General features: G+C 35.0%; 1 protein-coding gene across 2 annotated transcripts; it reads left to right on the top strand.

Moving 5' to 3' along the window:
* Positions 1-1,391: 1,391 nt before the first annotated feature.
* Positions 1,392-17,158, top strand: LOC135681567 (zinc finger CCCH domain-containing protein 15). 2 transcript variants are annotated; one of them, XM_089111808.1, is made up of 13 exons: positions 1,392-1,554; positions 6,491-6,562; positions 8,328-8,360; positions 9,020-9,046; positions 9,592-9,676; positions 10,873-11,022; positions 11,446-11,540; positions 12,380-12,559; positions 13,092-13,160; positions 14,179-14,259; positions 14,806-14,901; positions 15,819-15,941; positions 16,931-17,158. In XM_089111808.1, exons 1-13 carry the CDS (start codon positions 1,486-1,488, stop codon positions 17,093-17,095), a joined length of 1,245 nt encoding a protein of 414 aa, XP_088967934.1. In that variant the 5' UTR covers positions 1,392-1,485; the 3' UTR covers positions 17,096-17,158. The 2 variants fall into 2 exon arrangements, with proteins under 2 accessions (XP_088967934.1, XP_065052178.2); XM_065196106.2 differs by having other exon boundaries at positions 14,806-14,905; positions 15,823-15,941.
* The last annotated feature ends 192 nt before the right edge of the window (positions 17,159-17,350 follow it).

Genomic DNA, 17,350 nt, shown 5'->3' with positions numbered 1-17,350 from the left:
TACTCGTTTCTTATAGCCAGTTTCTTATGGAAAAATGAGTGTATTCTTCCGACTTCAAACAAATGATATACCTGACATGTAACATCGTATCAGACGTTGGCCATGCACATATCTAACCTAAACAATGAAACCAAACCTATGGTACCGAAAAATTTAAAGATAGCACAGAAAAGCATGCTAAAGAAATTCTCGTCCGATATTCCTTGCATTATCAAAGTCGAATAATGGCCAAATTTATGCAAAAAAAATTTTAATAAGTTTTTTTTCAATTAATTGCAACTTGTTTAATTTGTTTTTATTTTCTCTGTGGTTCTTTTGCAGGTGCTTGCTCTGGTAGTCTTAGAGAATAGCCATACTAATGAACAGTGGCGGACTGGCGGGGATGCTAGGTTGCGATCACAACCCGGGCCTTCTCAACTTCTTGAATCGTGTTTCAAGCTAATTTAAAGGGCGTGGCCGAAAATTTTTCGTATTATATATTTCTGTTATTGCATTTTTATTAGTATCAACTATCACCACAGCATTGAATTTGTTCTTCATTTTTTGCAGTCTTAAAGTATCTATGGTTAGAACAAAGGGGTTACACCCCAACAAATATAGCAGATGAACGTTTCAAAATGATATAAACTGGGATCGTTTTTATATTTCATAGGTGCATTGTTTCCAGGTGCATATCATTTTTGGCGACTTGGGTTTGTGATTGGAGATATCATACACAAGAGTGGGCCTCCTTATGATAATTTTCTCCCGGCCCTTTCCTAGGAGCCACAGCGCCCCTGTTGCTTACATTATACGTAGTACGGGCCCCTTTTCTGTATATAGCAACCCGTGAGATTTGCTGCCAGTCCGCCTCTGCTAATGAACCCCTTTGCTAGTTTACTATTTTTTTTCATGGTGTTAGCTTGGTGTCACGCAGATAACTATTTATCTGCGGTTTGTCTGAGAAACCTTCTTTGAAATCAATCAATTTTGTTTATCGTAGTTTTTTGTAATTGGTCCATACCTTGATTTTTACATAAGAACACGGAGATTGGATTTATCATGAAATAAGTTAGAAACAAAACTGAGGAGATTTTAACTGTCTCAAGAAAAATTGATAGTTTATAGCTATAGAAAACTCACTGTTGAAATAATAAAAATATAACAGAACACCCGAGCCTCAAAAATAAGAACATCGAGCCTCAGCAAAATTTTTCTGGGTCTTAAAAAAGTTCTTATGAGAAAAGAGTGTAGAGTTTATTTGCTGCAAGGATCTTTCTGCCAAATTATTTGATGATTGCAATGATCATCAGATCATGGACACTGATCAGTGATCATGGATCATGAAACTCGTCTTGAGGTTCGCAAAAGAGACAAAAAATCAAAACGAGTCTGTAGTTTTGGTGCAGTCACACATGGGTTACTTGAGTCATGTTCTAGTTCTCTACCATTTGCGAAGGAACGAAGTAATTTGTACTCAATTGATTAATAAAAAAGAAACAAATTATGCCTCCAAAGAAGAAACAGGAACCGAACAAAAAAACTGTGGATAAAGCCAAAGAAAAAGTTATTGAGGTAACTCGTCATTATTAATATTTGTTCATACTGTGTTTAACAAACCAACGTTTAATTTTAGTACAGTCGAGCTTTGATGGGCTCTAGGCTAACAACAAACTACATACTATATCAGCAAACAGACTTGTTATACTACAGAAAATTTGCTATCGCATGCTTTTCTCCCTTCTGAACAATGTTGTTTTATGCAATATGAAGTGGTTGGTGAGTCAAATCCAATAAACGGATCCTGTCTCTTCTCTGTCTGTCTGTCTGTCCCACAATTACGACATTAGCAAAGTTAGAAATATACTAAATTGATGATCGCACCTAATTCTTATTCCTGATAAATTTTCATTCAAGTCAGTTTGTATTTCTTTAAAATTTATCTTTAAATATTTAAGTTAAGGGGCAATGTACCTCAATTAGTTCATTAATGCAGTTTATTCTATGTTTAATTTCTATTCTTTAATATAATCGATATCACATTTTTACTAGATGTAGCTTTAGATTGTTTTTCGAAATTGCTGTCAAAATGTTTGGTCCCAAGCCGGTCTGCAGAGTATGGCACTTTTCGACGAGATCTCCGCTGTGCACGAGCAAAATGCCTGGTGTGCTGGTGTGCACCACCAAAAGTGTCTGGTGTGCTGGTGTGCACCGACTATTTTCCCCTGTTGTGGTTAAAATTTGTGAATTTGCATTTCACCGTAAAAATGCGTGTGAAGTATACTGTTGAAGATAGCGCAAGTTTCTATTTGTATATTTGTCAAGTAAGATTCATGATACCTCAAATTGTTCATACACAACTGTCCTTGTTTTTATCAGCTGACATTTTCTATGGGACTACACCAAGCCACACCCATCTTAGTTGCCACACCCAAAAATACCCAATAGATTTTGCACAAAAATATCTCCGGTGTGCACATGCCAGACTGGGTCCCAAGGACTTGTCCTTAACAAAATGTAGTGCAGCTCAGTTTCTGCTGCAAATCTTGTAAAAGCTCAAATTCTGCATGGCAGTAGGTAGGGACAAAAGTTCTCTGTGCCATAAGCTGAAAATGACTAATGACAGTCAGAAATTAAGTATTAGATACAAGGGGTACACCTGCATCCTGTTCTAAATTTAAGTTTTGAAAATTGGAGGACTGTTGTGGTCAATTTGAAGTGGTCAGTTTGGTCCACATTTCCATTATCTTCAGCCTTGATGCAGAGAGGAGATGAGGAAGAACTTTACGGCCCTCAATTTAACAGAGCTTCCACTTAAAAGGTTTTAACCCTTTTTTCTGAATTTTGGTTGATTGAAAGAAAAAGGGAAGGAATTATAAATTAGAAAGAATTAAGAAGGATTTTATAAGAAATTGGGATGAAATTTTTTATTTAAAAATTAAAAAATGGGCTTGTTATTCATTAAGTGGCCAATTACATCAAAAATTCAAAAAATATCTTTTTTATGGTGCCACATTTAAAAACCCTATTGCCACTACTCGCCATTTCTAAATGCTTCAGAATTTTCATAAGGTTATGAAACTAAATAAGGGAAAGTTTTGCAACTAAAATAGGAAATGTTTTGAAAAAAGACAGAAAAAAATAACTTTATAAAGCAATGCCAGGAAAAATTTCTTGTTTAAGTTGAAAGTGAAAATAACGGATGAAGGTCATTAATCCATATAAATCTAGTAATAGGGAAATCGGAAGGATTTTTCTTTTTTTTTCGAAAGGAATTTAACCAAAAAGAAGAATAGTTTCAGGAAATTGATTGAGCAAAAAGTGGAACCTTGCCTTTCCCAGGAAGGCCTATGTTAAAGGTGAACTGACACGCAAAATTAACTTGACCTTAAATGAAAGCATATCGAGCATAAATACCTGATGCATTATTATTTTTTAAATATTCAACACAGTTTTCGAGTTATTGAGCGTCAAAGTTAGCCACCGAGCATTTTCCGAGCACGGACGAGTTCGCCCGAGCCTTCCGCATAATCGTGACGTCACAAACACCATGTTCACATCACTTGAGCAACACGACAGTCTGGAAGGCCATACTTTTATGACTTTTTGGATGAGCACCGATACATTAATTGAGTAGGTTTTGGCTACATTTCCACAACCTAATTAGAAAACAGATTATGACTCCTTTACAAACCTTTTCTAATAATGTTTGCAAGAATATCGTATTATTCAACGCGTTTGAGGCCCTTCCTCAGTCTTGGAGGACCCAGTGTGTGGCAGGCCAACATCGTATAATGGTAGCGATAAATATATCGACTAATATTTCAGATAAATATGGCTGATAAATATATTTCATTTTCTGGAAACCTAAGTAAAATACTTTTATTTTGTTAAATACGGCTGCTGTTAGGCTAATTTATCAGCCATCACCCCCCCCCCCCCCAAAAAAAAGTTGATTTTCTGTCTTTGATCCAGGTTAACTTCAATATTTGCAGCAAAGATTTCGAATTTAAGTCACTCATTTTTGGCATATTTTTTATTCGATCACATGAAAGATTTTCAGGGGTTAAGAACCTGGTACGATCAAATCGCTATTTGCAGGAAAACAACTTAGTAAAATTTTCAACTCCCAGGCCGCTGCACTCCTGTAACTCGGGTGAACCGATGAGTTTGCAAACCCAAAATAAAATAACGTTCATGATTTATATGGATGTAGAAATAATCTATCGAAGTAATAATATATTGAATTTATTCGAAAAAGAAGCTAGATTCATCATAAAATGAAAAGATTCTTACATTCGTCCGCATGATTGACTTCAGAAATGAGAATTTCTTCGAGCAGCTAAAAGTGCCTATTCCTTCCAAACTTAAATTCCCTCCTAACATAACGCAGTACCAGCCAGCACATATCCTTCATATATTTCATTAGCCTCGATTTTTCATTATTTTGGATCAAAGGCTACGTAGATCTCCTCGAATAGTAAGTGAACAAGATGAACTGAACTGTCCAGTCCGTGCGTGATTTCCATTCAAGGAATAAAAACATGGTGTTTGTGACGTCACACGCACTGGGTCACATGAAATGCCGACAATGGTCGAACATTCGACGATAATTTCATGACATTTAGAGCGGAATTGCGTCAAAACGGACAAAAATAATTAACCGAAAACTTGAAATTAAGATTCCATGCATCGTTTTCTACATTATATCAAAAAATAGTTTTGCGTGTCAGTTCACCTTTAAATTTCCAACAAGATCAGAATTTTTCCATTTAGATTTTTAGCAAAATAGCAGTTTAGCTTCACAGAGAAGTGTTTTACCTCTCTGACCCCCTTCATGCCACTGTCTGAACTTATATCTGAACTCTGCAAGCAACCTTCTTTTGGGGGTAGAGAAGGTGCTATATATTTGTTTTCTACTGGAAACAGTTGTTTTTTTAAAGAAAATTTACATATATCTTATTCTGTATTGAATTTATCATAGTCAATTAAATCACAAGAGGTATATGATAGTTAAGCATTGCTAAATGTAAAATTTTCACCACTTTCCATTTTATATAATTTAGTATGATTGAATGTAATTTCTTCAGTCAGTCCAGTCAGTCTAAGAATTTTTTTCTTGTATTTATTTCTACCTAACATCCAAAGGTAGTTTTTGGGACACTGAGAAGCTTATGCCTATTGAGCAGTGTCCTGATCCTTCCTCTCAATGTGACCACACCTCGTGATTCCTATGCCTAGAATTACAGAGAGCTGGTGACTCTCCTCATTCTGGGTGAAAGTTTGGTCATGGCATCTAACAACTGAGCCACCCTTGCACCTAAGATTTCCTGGAGATTTTAAATTTTTACTTAAGAAAATCATGGAAACTTGGCCAAAAAACAGGGAGATCATCAAAATTTTAGAATTTCATACAGCTGTATAAAACATTTGCTGGGCAAACAGGTATTGACAAAATTTGTTAATGAGAAACTTGTTCATTAATGATTTTTAGTGCTTTTTGTTAATTCCTACTCTAGCAAAAAAATTTTTAAGAAAGTCATTGAAGTCATTAGTATCTCTGCTAAAAAAAGGGAGAAACAGGGAGAACGTTTTTAAAACTGGGAGGCCAGGAGAAAACAACCAAAACCTAGAGGCCCCTGACAAAACTGGGAGAGTTGACAGGTCTTTTTACTTTCACTAATGAACCAAATAAACTTCCATACCTTCCAACCTGTAGAGAAGGAAAAGCGAGAGACAGCGCAAGCGGAGCGAGGGAAAAATTAGAGCTGGGGGTCTGGGGAGCGCTCTGAGCCCCCCAGCGGGTCCAGGGCATCGCCCTGGTAGGGGTCCAGAGGACGAAGCCCCCGGAAGCTCCTGACAATTTGTCATTTCTGAGGCCTCAAAATGTCTCAGGATTCTTTATTTTCTCTGTCTGTAATATGTTAATAGAAAAACAGTTCTTCGGAATCAATAGGTCAGTAATATCGAAGAACTTTCTTAGAAAGTGAGGGGGGGGGGGCAAATGAAGAGGCCAAAAAAGTTCTGGGCTTAGAAACGCCACTTGTACACTTGACCTTAGGAAATTTTTGACAATCAAAAGAATTTGTTACGAAGAGCATTGAGCAATAAAATTCCACAGTTTGGCGTCTGGCTTTATCCGATGTCGTAACTATTGTAATGTTGTGAATGCATCAAATCGTTTCGTTCGTTATGAAGAGGTTGCACTGTTGACAATGATCTTGATTCTTCTTTATTTTATACCAGCTTTTTATTTTTATTATAAGTTTTTTTCGAAAATCGGGAGGATTTTTTAATTGTTGGGAAGTCGGGAGATGACCTCTGAAATCGGGAGTCTTGGTTGGGGAGGGTTGGAACATATGATGAACAAGAAGCTGAGTTTTCCATGGATTTTTGACATGCCTTTTAACTTAAGAATAATCTATTTCTCAGGTTTATGTCAACAAAGCCCTTTTCCTTTGTTTTTTGTTTGTTTATTTTTTAACCATTATTTGAATTTCACCCATTTTAGGATAAAACATTTGGACTGAAGAACAAGAAGGGAAAAAAGCAGCAACAGTATATAAAGAATGTCACTCAACAGGTAATTATGCTGAGATCTATGATTGATCATGAATATATAGAACTTAACCTATTAAGTATATACGCTGGAAGCTTTTGTAGATTATGCTTTTATGCACCAAAGCTATTTTGCATGAATACACTCATGTATTCACTCTAAGGCAGTGACATTCATACAGAACAATTTTCAAAATTTACCATTTTAGTGTATATCAGAACAATGATCGATGTAGGCACTAAATAAAATGTCCATCAACTTATGTGTTGTTTCCAAATGCAGTGTCCTATTTAAGGTATGGAGAACACAGAGCCAGAGAGGAGATTATGTGCCTGTTTCATGTCTTGCTTCAAACTGAACTAAATTACATGCAAAATAATATACAGAAATGGATATCTAAAATTAACATCTATACTACTATAAGAATAAGAATATAAGAGTACTATAAGAATGATATGAGGAAAGCAAATGATCAAAAGGTCAAGTCAAGGTGATAAGTGAAATGAATAGCATGGCAAAGATAAAGTGTGAAATGAGAGTGACATAGAGAATGCCTGTCCTGCAATGTTACTATGTGATGGAATGAATGAGAAGGAAAAATTAACATAAACTGGCCTAAGCAGAGTCACTATACCATGTTTTGTTGGGAAAAGGGTAAGCCTGAAATTTGGGTGTAATACTAGTTGTTAAGCCATTTTAGCAAGTATTAAAGTATTTTAGCTAATTGGTGAATATTTGCCCATTTTTAAATTATTTATTTTGCACAAGGGTATACATTTTCTTTTTCAAAGCTATTTCGCAAATGGAATATAAAATTTTTGTTAAAAAGCTCAAAACTAACACAAAACAGAGGTTTTTGAAAAAGGAATGGATTAATGTGAATGCATAAAAACAGGGTTTTTCAAAATTCTCCAGAAAAATTAGAAAAACGGAAGCAGTGTGAATGGTAAAAACCACAAAAGGAACATTTTTTCTCTGTTTCTGTGTGCCATGTGAACACACCAAAATCAGGGTTTTTGAAAATGAATTCATATTCATCGGAACAGCAAAAACCCAACAATACCAACATTTTTTACTCTTGTTTCTGTGTGCACTGTGAGTGCACAAGAACAGACATTTTCCTCTCTGTAGACTGAGAAAAATTAAAATGAAGCATTATGAACTAGGGCCCTTTTTACACGATACCGTTTCTATTTCACATCAATCACAAAATACTCTTTTATACTGGATTAGCCTCCTGTTTACACAAAAACTATCCATTAGTCTATCCATTATCTGATATTCTTTATACCGTTTTCGCATTTGAAAATGGAAATGCTCAACACACCTTTCCAATTGCACATGCAACACACCTTTCCAAAGATGGTCTGCTGCCTGTATACACCTTTGTTTTTGGCACCTTGCTATTTGACAAGCACCAGTTTCCATATTCTCAAAAACAAGTAGATTTAAGATATTATCAAATAGCATCAATAGAAAGTTGATTTGAATTTATACACATAATTTCACTGTAACAGTCGTCCCTGGTTAGATGAGGCACTCTACTCATAAAACTTTTAGATCTTTTCTAGAAGCATAGGGATGCATTTGATGGAGCTTAAGTGACCCTCCTCCCAAGGACTGCAAAATAATGCTAAAATTGTTATTTTTCCAATTCTACCACATGCACATTATTTTTCACTGTTTATGTTCTTTTTATGAGCAACCATCATTCCTACCTAAGTACATTTTTGATCGTAAGCTAACTAAACTGCATAACTTATGTCAATGCTGTTTTTATTATTTCTAGGTCAAACAGGGAGGTACTCCTAGTGCCAGGAGGGTAAGATGTCTTGCTTTTTCAAATTTTAAGGCATTGCACCAATACATATGAGTGTAAACTGTGAGAGAGATGTGAGCAATTTTCTTATCTAATTCCGACTAAAAATTTGCTAGACAGTGAAACAGCCCAAGCAATAAAATGAGACAAGCACCTTGTAAAATGTTCCTTGATAACATAGCATGGTCAAATCTGATATTGATACTTACTACTGAAGCATGGTTTAGTCCAAATGTTTTTCTTTTATAAAATGTTTACTACCATGCTGAATTCATATTTGTGGAAATGAAGCTCATGTTTCATGGTGGTCCTCATATTGAACTTGCTAATGAAACTGTGCTTCCTTAACTAATCTTTTTGAGCTGCTTCATATATAAAAAGTTACATTCACAGGTGAGTCTTTTAAGCTTTAGTAAGATTTAAACTGTATTGCTAATTTCTGTTGTCTTTTTGTGCAAGTTTATTTCATAAATGAAACATGGTGCTATGTATGCTTTCCAATACCTAGCTTTTCATTATCTGAAGCCAGATGTTTAACTGAAGAAATATGTGAAAATGTTTTAGGGTTGTGTTGAAGTTCACATTAAGCTGTTAGTGCTGATAAGGTATTTGAATTTTCCTTGCACTTTCTAGTTCTTACACTGTTCAATTTTGTTTTACAGCTAGAGCAAATGAAAGAGGCAGAAAAGGTTGGTTGTTTTATTTTGTTTTCAGTCACTGGCTTTTTGGGCCAAGGATTTTAAGAGATCCCGTGTGTTGTATGACAAATTATACTTAGGTAACTCTGTACCTTAAATGTGTTTATAAACCATAATTAGAAACACACATACACTATCAAAAAAAATGTTTCTTTTAGAATTTTCGCTGCCCTTTGGCAGCTTCCTCAGTAAGAATGCATCCATTTAAGAAATTGGAAAAATTCATATTGAGTTTAGATTATTAAAAGTAAAATTTTATGATTTATAAAAGCGAGATGATTTACTGATAATTGGGATTTATATTTGAGAAGTTTTCCTGCATGAGTTATTGCTATAAGCTTTCCTGTGTTCGTGCACGTTTTGAAAAATATGTGCAACTAAATCGTTTTAGTAATGATCTCTGTTTCATTCCAACTGCAACTGCATTTAGCTCAGAATTACTGCAACAAGCTTTCCTGTTTTACAAGTTTAGTTGAAACAGAACTTGGTCTTGAAATTTAAATTTCAATGACAACTGAATCAATCTTTTCTTGCAGCAAAAGAAAAAGGAAGCCAGAAATCAACTTGATGAATTAAACAAGTTGTTCAGACCTGTCCAGGAGCAACAGAAAATATCTGCAGGTTCCTTTCACCTTATCAGTTCTTGCCAATTTTATGTGTTGATTCTGAAGTTATCCAATCTTAAGGTTCACCATAAGACAATTTTCTACTAGAACATGTCATGCCTATGATTTCATCCAATGCAATTTATATCATGGGGTGCTTACAGAAAAGGAGTGATTGTGAATTTTACTATAAGTATGAGGAAAAACATAGATCAGCAGAACCTAGCACACTAAAGAACACCAACGGTTCTATAAACAAATAGTAGAGTTAATAAATTTATCTGCCTTTTTTCTTGCTTAATATTTAAACCACACTATCATGAATTTTTAGATACAAGAAACAAGCATGTTCCCTAAGCACTAGTCAAAAAGGTTCCAGATAGTTCTGATTAGAAGCCTTCTGATGCTCAAAACAGATCAGTGCTGTATAAAGAACGAGGGGACCGAAAAGCTCCTCAAAACAATGTCAAAATTAGAAAAAGGGTTGTTTAAATGGGCTCAGCCCCCTGAACCATCAACTCTACACCGATGGGTAAAAGTACAACAGAAAACCTTGCAAGAAAAGTTGTTACGATCACTAAAAGGCGCCATTTGTAGACAGATTTAATTTGATCAATATGGTCCTGATCGTGCTACCTATTCAGAATTTTAAAGTTGTTTGTTTGTAGTTTCAACATAAGAGTTAGATTTGGTAGGCATCGTGGATATCCAGAACGTAATCGACGCTGATAATCGTTGTTGTTAGAGACATTTTCAATTGGTGAAATGAAAAAGGAGAGGGAGAAAACGATGAATCATTCTGCCAATAAAGGAAAAACAATATAAATCAAAAGATATCAATTCTATTGAATGAAAATAGTTGAAAGCATCATTTCAAATTTGTTTCAGTCTTCTGTCAGCCTTCTAAATGTATTTTGCATCGACGAGTTGCCACATCTTGATAAAAGGAAACTGATTATTCTTGCTGAACTCCTTTCTTCCCAAGTTCATTGTCTTTGCGTCTAGAACTGCGCAATTGTAGAGAATACCAGGAATGTTGGCAGTATGTTCAGTTGTAGCCTTGCTATTTCCTATTTGTAGCTATGTCTTGCAATCTCGGTGTTTTCATGGCTGCAGCATACAACCAATTTCTTCTTTATTATTTTTAACCGTGTTATTCCTTCTTTTCATCCTTTCTAAACATGACTTACAGAATTATATTATTATGTTTAGGTGCGGATCCAAAGTCTGTTCTTTGTGCTTTCTTCAAGTCGGGAACATGTGGAAAGGGCAATAAATGTAAATTTTCACATGACTTGAGTTTAGAAAGAAAAGGAGAGAAAAGGAGCATGTATGTGGATGAAAGAGATCAAGGAAAAAGTGGTAAGATGCGTTGTTCTTAAAAATACTGTAAGACATTGTTTGATATTGCCAATACTTAAGTGGGATCTGAAGTTCTACGCCACCATCACGATATGAGTATAATTATTTCTACTTTATTTATATTTTAGCACCTCGTTTTTCTTCGAAGGAACTAAGTTTTCTAGGCCATGCCTTGAAATCGCGCCAAGAATGTATCTCTTTGCAAAATACCGTTCTTTTATGAAAATTCGTACATCTTTAATATTAGATAAAATTAAAAACAGTAATATAATTTTTCGCATTTTTATATAGATTACAATTGTTTCGAACGTTTGTAAGGTTAGTAGTACTATGAGTTGTAAAGAGGTGTTTTCGACAGGTGGTAAAAAATCTGATATTCTTTATCCTTGTTTTATCCTAAAAATCTTATGTTTTATCCTTTAGAGGATGGTATGGAAAATTGGACGCAAGATAAATTAGAAGAAGTTGTCAAAAAGAAGCACGAAGAAGCTGAAAAGAAGAAACCAAAGACTGATATTGTAAGTCGATTGTTATGTCTGCCATGTTCGTTTTTGTTTGTGGTTGTTGTGGTGCTGGGGTTGTTGCAGGGAGAGGCCTAAATGAGGAGAACTGAAAGGGAATTCTTTTTTAAATATATTTCTTGTTGGGTTTTGTATATCGATTTCCTGAAAGGTAACAAAGAATATCTGATTAATTTTTCAAAGTCTGAGACTTTATATCGATATATTGCATTCTGTTGTGAATTAGTCTCATAGTGAAGAGTGTTCACAAGGAAAAGACCACATTTGGGGCTGGTTGTTAGACCGAAGAGGCTGGCTGCTAGTCCATAATAATATCTCGAGAAGGCTACTGCATCACTCTACAATAAGTTCTTCTTTTTAAAATTCGTTTTCGGAATATTCCTGTGATGGGACTTAATGGGACGTTGATATGTTAAAGAAGATGTTTGAAGAGCCCAATACTGCTCAGATTTCTTCTATACCAATTATTTCAAAGTTAGGGACATTTTTTACAGAATGACTGAAAAATGTGTATTTTCCTGATAAAAATCCCTTCATGCTGGTTAGTCCGCCATTTTCGACCAATTTGTACTAATTTGTGCTTTTAAGATTTGTATATAAAATTTTTTATGTTACAGAATTAAAAGTAGTTTTGCAAAAAGCAAATGTTACCGATCTTTTCGGAAAAGTATTGAAGCAGATTTTAGCTGGTTAGCTTGTAATTATTTAAGCCAAACCCCCTAATCTTTCACTTCATTTTCTTGTTGACAACATCACGAAATTCGATCATGATTGTATCTTACTATCTTGATATACATTTCGCATGATTGTTTCAATTTTTTCAATTTATTCTCCAGATCTGTAAATACTTTCTCGAAGCGATCGACAAAAATCTATACGGCTGGTTCTGGACCTGTCCTAATGGCGAGAAATGCATCTACCGACACGCTCTACCATCTGGCTTTGTGCTTAAAAGGAAAGAAATGGCGAAGGATGATAAAGAGGAAATTAGCTTAGAAGAATTAATAGAAAATGAGGTGGGCCTCTTTTTAAGTGTATATAAGTGATACTCCACCAGCACCCATTGGAAAAGATTGGTACCATGGTTTTTAAAAATGGACGGGTGTCTGTTTAGCCTGGCCTTTCCGATCGTTATTGCAAATGTTTTGCAAACTTTTTCTTTGTTAAAAAACTATGTAATGGCTTATGGTGGCAAAAGATTTTCTACCTTTAAATAATTATTTGCTGATCGAGACACGAGTGTTTGAGTTCCAAAAATCAAAGAACAAATATTTGATCAGCTCATTGATCAGCTGTCATTGCCGTCTTTTATGGTACCATATGTACTGCTGTTGGTAAAAATCAATCCATTTCTATTACATTCATAATTATTTAACCAAAAGTTTCTAAATTTTCAAGGTTTTCATCTGTTCTCTGCACAAGAACTGTTTCTGAAATATCAAATTTTTTATTTGTTAAATGAGTCTTCGGTGTCTTGAAATTGACTAAAAAAGAGTAATTGTCTATCATTTTCTTAATTCTATTTATAATCTGCTTTTCGTTCACCAGAGGGCATCCTTAGGATCAACTTTGACTCCGGTTACACTTGAAACATTTATGATATGGAAGAAAAAGCAGGTAAACTCAGTTTTGGCATCATGTCTTCTAAGTTCAAGTTTTAGTCTTATTTTATTTATTTGACAAAAATATACACAGTGAAATTTTACTATTTCCTGTATTCGACTGTATTTTGTTTAAAAAGCCAGGTAAATTTTCAAATACATTCATTTCCATTCTTTAATTATTAAGAATCCCGAAACACGTTTCTTTTAAAAGAGTGGTTTAGTTTTATTTAATTACCTGGCTTAGGATATCATAAAGATAGTTTACTACTGGAATGTCACAGACATTTAATGTTGCTAGCAGAAGAAAAATCAGTGTACTGTTTTGATACTCCACATAAATACAGTCACTCACAGAAGTATAGCGTCTCTTGTCTTTACTTTACTGAAAGGAAGGTGTTCTATGTAGATTTGTTTTTAATTTAATACTGACCTATTTTTCGGCATCTTTTGCCCTATTTTGTTGTGTCTTGGTTAACATCTGCTCTAGAATTTTTGATGCATGAATATCATCGGCCTTTTCGTCGGCCTTTCCAAAGTAATAATCGATATTTGTTTAGTTTTGTTTCTTTGCTTTTTAATAGCCACTAAGATTTTGCTTTTCTTGAGGCTTCGCTTGCTGTCTAGGTCACCTCAGATAACATCCACGATTATGTTATCATTTTCATTAATCGTGCTATGAGGAAGGTCATTACTTTGCTCAATGTTTCATCACTAGGTTGCACCTGCACTAGGTCATTGCTCTCTCTGTCCGATATTTGTAGACTTGGAAGAAACTTCGAAAACTCAATTAAAAACTCTGTGGTGGACACTTTGGAACATGTTTTGTAGCTGCCCCACCCAAAAGATGTTACAAAAAGCCATAACTTTGTACCTGTGTTAAAGGATGGAAACGAATTCTTTTACTCAGGAAACAGCAACCTACCTGTCTTCTATGCCTATGTCTGTCTTCTACGAGCTCGTTAGGTGAATGCATAATTTTGCTTACTTCTATACATACGGGATCTAAATTTGAGCTTGATTTATTCCTCTAGATTCAAAATAAAAAGGACCAAAGAGAGAGAGAACTGAAAAAGAAAAAGGAAGACCTTGAGCGAGGCAAATCTGTTGGCAGAGTATGCGATTCTTTATCTTCTGTTTGAATTTACAATAACTGACAATATACGGAGGAGACCACTGTCTTCGCTCATTTTTTGGCAGGACGGGATTGCCTTAGGGTATCCATATCAAATCTAATCATCGTTAGTATCATACAGCACTGCGAACTGTTTTTTCCGCTATATTCGAGAATAAGTTTAAAAAGTGTCATATGTATATTGTTCAAAGTGAAGTGTTAAACACTCGATATCTTTTACCCACATTTATCAATAGTCCTATGTTTTCTTGACAGCCACACGTACAGATAGCTTTCCACTATGGCTTTTCAAGTATAGATTATTATCATCGTTTTTTCCCTAATTTAAGACACTTTTCTATGGAAACATGAGAAATTTGATAAAGTAAACAACTCTAATTTGCGTTAAACGAAGGGCCTGAAAGCTCTTGTAAACTATTGCTTGTTGTAAAATATTTGCCTTCCTTTTTTGAAGGTTATGCTGAAAATGGCAACAATTTAACCAAATCTTGTTGTTCGCTCCATTAAATGGTGTTCTTTATTTTAGGTCAGCGGTCGTGAGCTTTTCTTGTTCAAGCCAGAAATGGCCGGAGATGACGATGAGGAGGCTACAGATGATCCAAATCTGTACAAGAGAGAAATGGCAAGTCTAGGCGAACTTTGTGTGATCGCAAATATACCAAGTCATAATCATGAACAACGAGTTTGCTTCTCATGATAATTTTGGTTGAAATTTTGCCTTTCTACAGATTGTGAAACTAGAAGACCACGCCCCAGGCGCCTGAAAGTTTCCATGTTCTGATACATGGGAAATGTCCATACGCCGAGCTGTCAAAAAGTTTACCAAGTTTTTTTGATTGAATTTTTTGATGGACAGTTCTTTGTTGGTTGAAAATATAACTAGTGAACTTCTTAAAGGTTTCTAAAAGTTGAGCTCAGCCATAACGTTCTATTTTTCTCGACTTTTACGATGCAGATACTAATGAGAAAATAAGAATGAAACCATTTTGGTTGCATAAATTACACATATTTTGCATAATTATAAATATAGCTGGTCATAATAGACAAGAGCCAGCCGATTGCTGAATATTCTCCTTAGAGAATGTGTGTCAGCAAATGGCTGTTGAGAGATTTCTGCATGTCCTTAAGATATGGAAACTCTTTTATGCACATTGCTGCATAGTATCATAATTTAATTCTCTGGATAGCTTAAACAGTAAGTTATTACTTATTCTGAATTTAAACCACCCTACTTTGTATTGTTTGTACGTTAACCTGATAATTTAGTCAAAGTATGATTGAAGAAAGGTAATATTTAGTGGCAAGGTGATGGAAATTATTGAAAATAGAGTTTTAGTGGAGTTTCGGACGATTTTTGGTTGAAGAATGAACACTCGTAGATTTCATTTTTATTAGATTTCAATTCTTTCCTGTCACACCCATAACTTGCAAAACATCCTCTTTCTCCGATGGAGGGTGATGCGATAAAATACTATAGTATTTTTTAATAAATTTAATTTCTATTCTGCCTATCCATGAATTGGAAAATCTCTTTTTCAGGTAGAGGATGATACGCCTGTCACTGAAATCACACTTGACGCGTTTTCAAAACCTAGCGAAGAGAGCTACGAAGTCGGAACCAAAGCGAAATCGAAAGACGGTCCTAGGGCCCCCGGCGATGAGGTATTGTTTGATTTTCTTGTTAAAAGATAGCAGTATGATTTAATATGGATGTATGACAGCACATTTTTGGCCCTAGAATTAAAACTTTTGGGATATATCCTACAGAAAAAGTTTAAAGTAAATCAATCACATCTTGAATTTTTCATATTCAGTAACCTGCTATTGTTGAAGACTTCTGGTGACCATTCAAATTTTAATGAAGCTTAATAGATAGTATTTTTGGGCAACGCTCCTCGGTTTCATTTAAAGCTGATGACGTATTTACACTCTGTAAAATAAGATGAATCAAATATTCAACGAAGAAAAATATTTTTTATGCTGGTCAGAAAAAGAAATACGAAATTGTTTGCCTTTTTCCTTGTAAAAGTCTAATCTCGTCAAAGTTCTCTGATGAACAAATCCAAAAAACAGTATAGTCCAGTTGAAAGTTTCCAAACCTAGGCTATTATCTGTTTAGAGCTTGTGTCTCTATGATTTCATTGCAAAATATCCACCAGCTCCTAGCACCGCTGTTCTCCCTTCACATAACGATTATAAATCGGTACCAAGGTCGAAAGTGGCGACACGGGGCGCAAAGGGGGGCTTGAGCTCAGCAGTTACCTAACCAACCCCCCCCTCCCCATTGGCAGCCAAACTTTTCAAGCTTTTCAAACAACGTTGGCATTGCATAAATTTGTAATGAATTTTTGTTTTTTACACTTGGCATAGTAGATAGATAAAAATACTCAACTATTATAGATTTATGGATGCCAATTTTCTTTTTTGGTTAACCTGACAAATTTTTATCACTTGAAACAATTATAACATCCTGCTCAGTTTTGTTATTGAGGCTCTAAATTTTGTTTTGAATTTTGATATATGAAGTTTGTGTTTTCTAATGTTTTATACCATGAAGACTGTCATACAGAAGGCTTAAGTATGGTTGTAAACCATTTTTGTTGTTTTCTGTCGTCTGCATCTGCTGTTCACAGTCGCCATTTTGATTTTAGGTCCAGCCTGTTGCTCCTGCAGACATCAACGGTGCAGATCAAGCCTGCGCAGCAGTTGGCAATGAAAACGAACAAATTGTTTTAGACGGAGTTCCTGTGGAAGAAAGTCTTTTTGACGAGGATGTTGACGATTTAGAACTAGACGAATTAGACATTAATGATTAGAATAATTGGTGCACTTTGAGAATAAATGTGTTTTCAGTTGATTTGCAGTATTTTTAACGGCGATCTTGAATTTTTTGTGTTATCGAACAGTCTTGGTAAATCCTAGTCGTTTGATATTACTTTAATAACAGCAAGATATTTTGGACCGCTTTTGTATAAGTTCTATCTTGAATAGGGTGCATAACTTGGACCAGGATGAGAATCTCAAATGTAATGCACCATTTCTACCAAAGTCTCTAGTATAAATTTATCAGT

This window comes from Rhopilema esculentum, chromosome 12, assembly GCF_057945365.1.
Source record: "Rhopilema esculentum isolate cy_ngs chromosome 12, ASM5794536v1, whole genome shotgun sequence".
NCBI classification, from domain to species: Eukaryota; Metazoa; Cnidaria; class Scyphozoa; order Rhizostomeae; family Rhizostomatidae; genus Rhopilema; species Rhopilema esculentum.
The sequence above is the reverse complement of the archived record's forward strand: the minus strand, read 5'-3'. Positions and strand labels throughout refer to the sequence as shown.

Coding starts and splice junctions, on each gene's coding strand:
- LOC135681567 (XM_089111808.1), top strand. CDS start 1,486: ATGCCTCCAAAGAAGAAACAGGAACCGAACAAAAAAACTGTGGATAAA. Junction 1,555..6,490: donor CCAAAGAAAAAGTTATTGAG/GTAACTCGTCAT, acceptor CACCCATTTTAG/GATAAAACATTTGGACTGAA. Junction 12,560..13,091: donor AAGAATTAATAGAAAATGAG/GTGGGCCTCTTT, acceptor TTCGTTCACCAG/AGGGCATCCTTAGGATCAAC.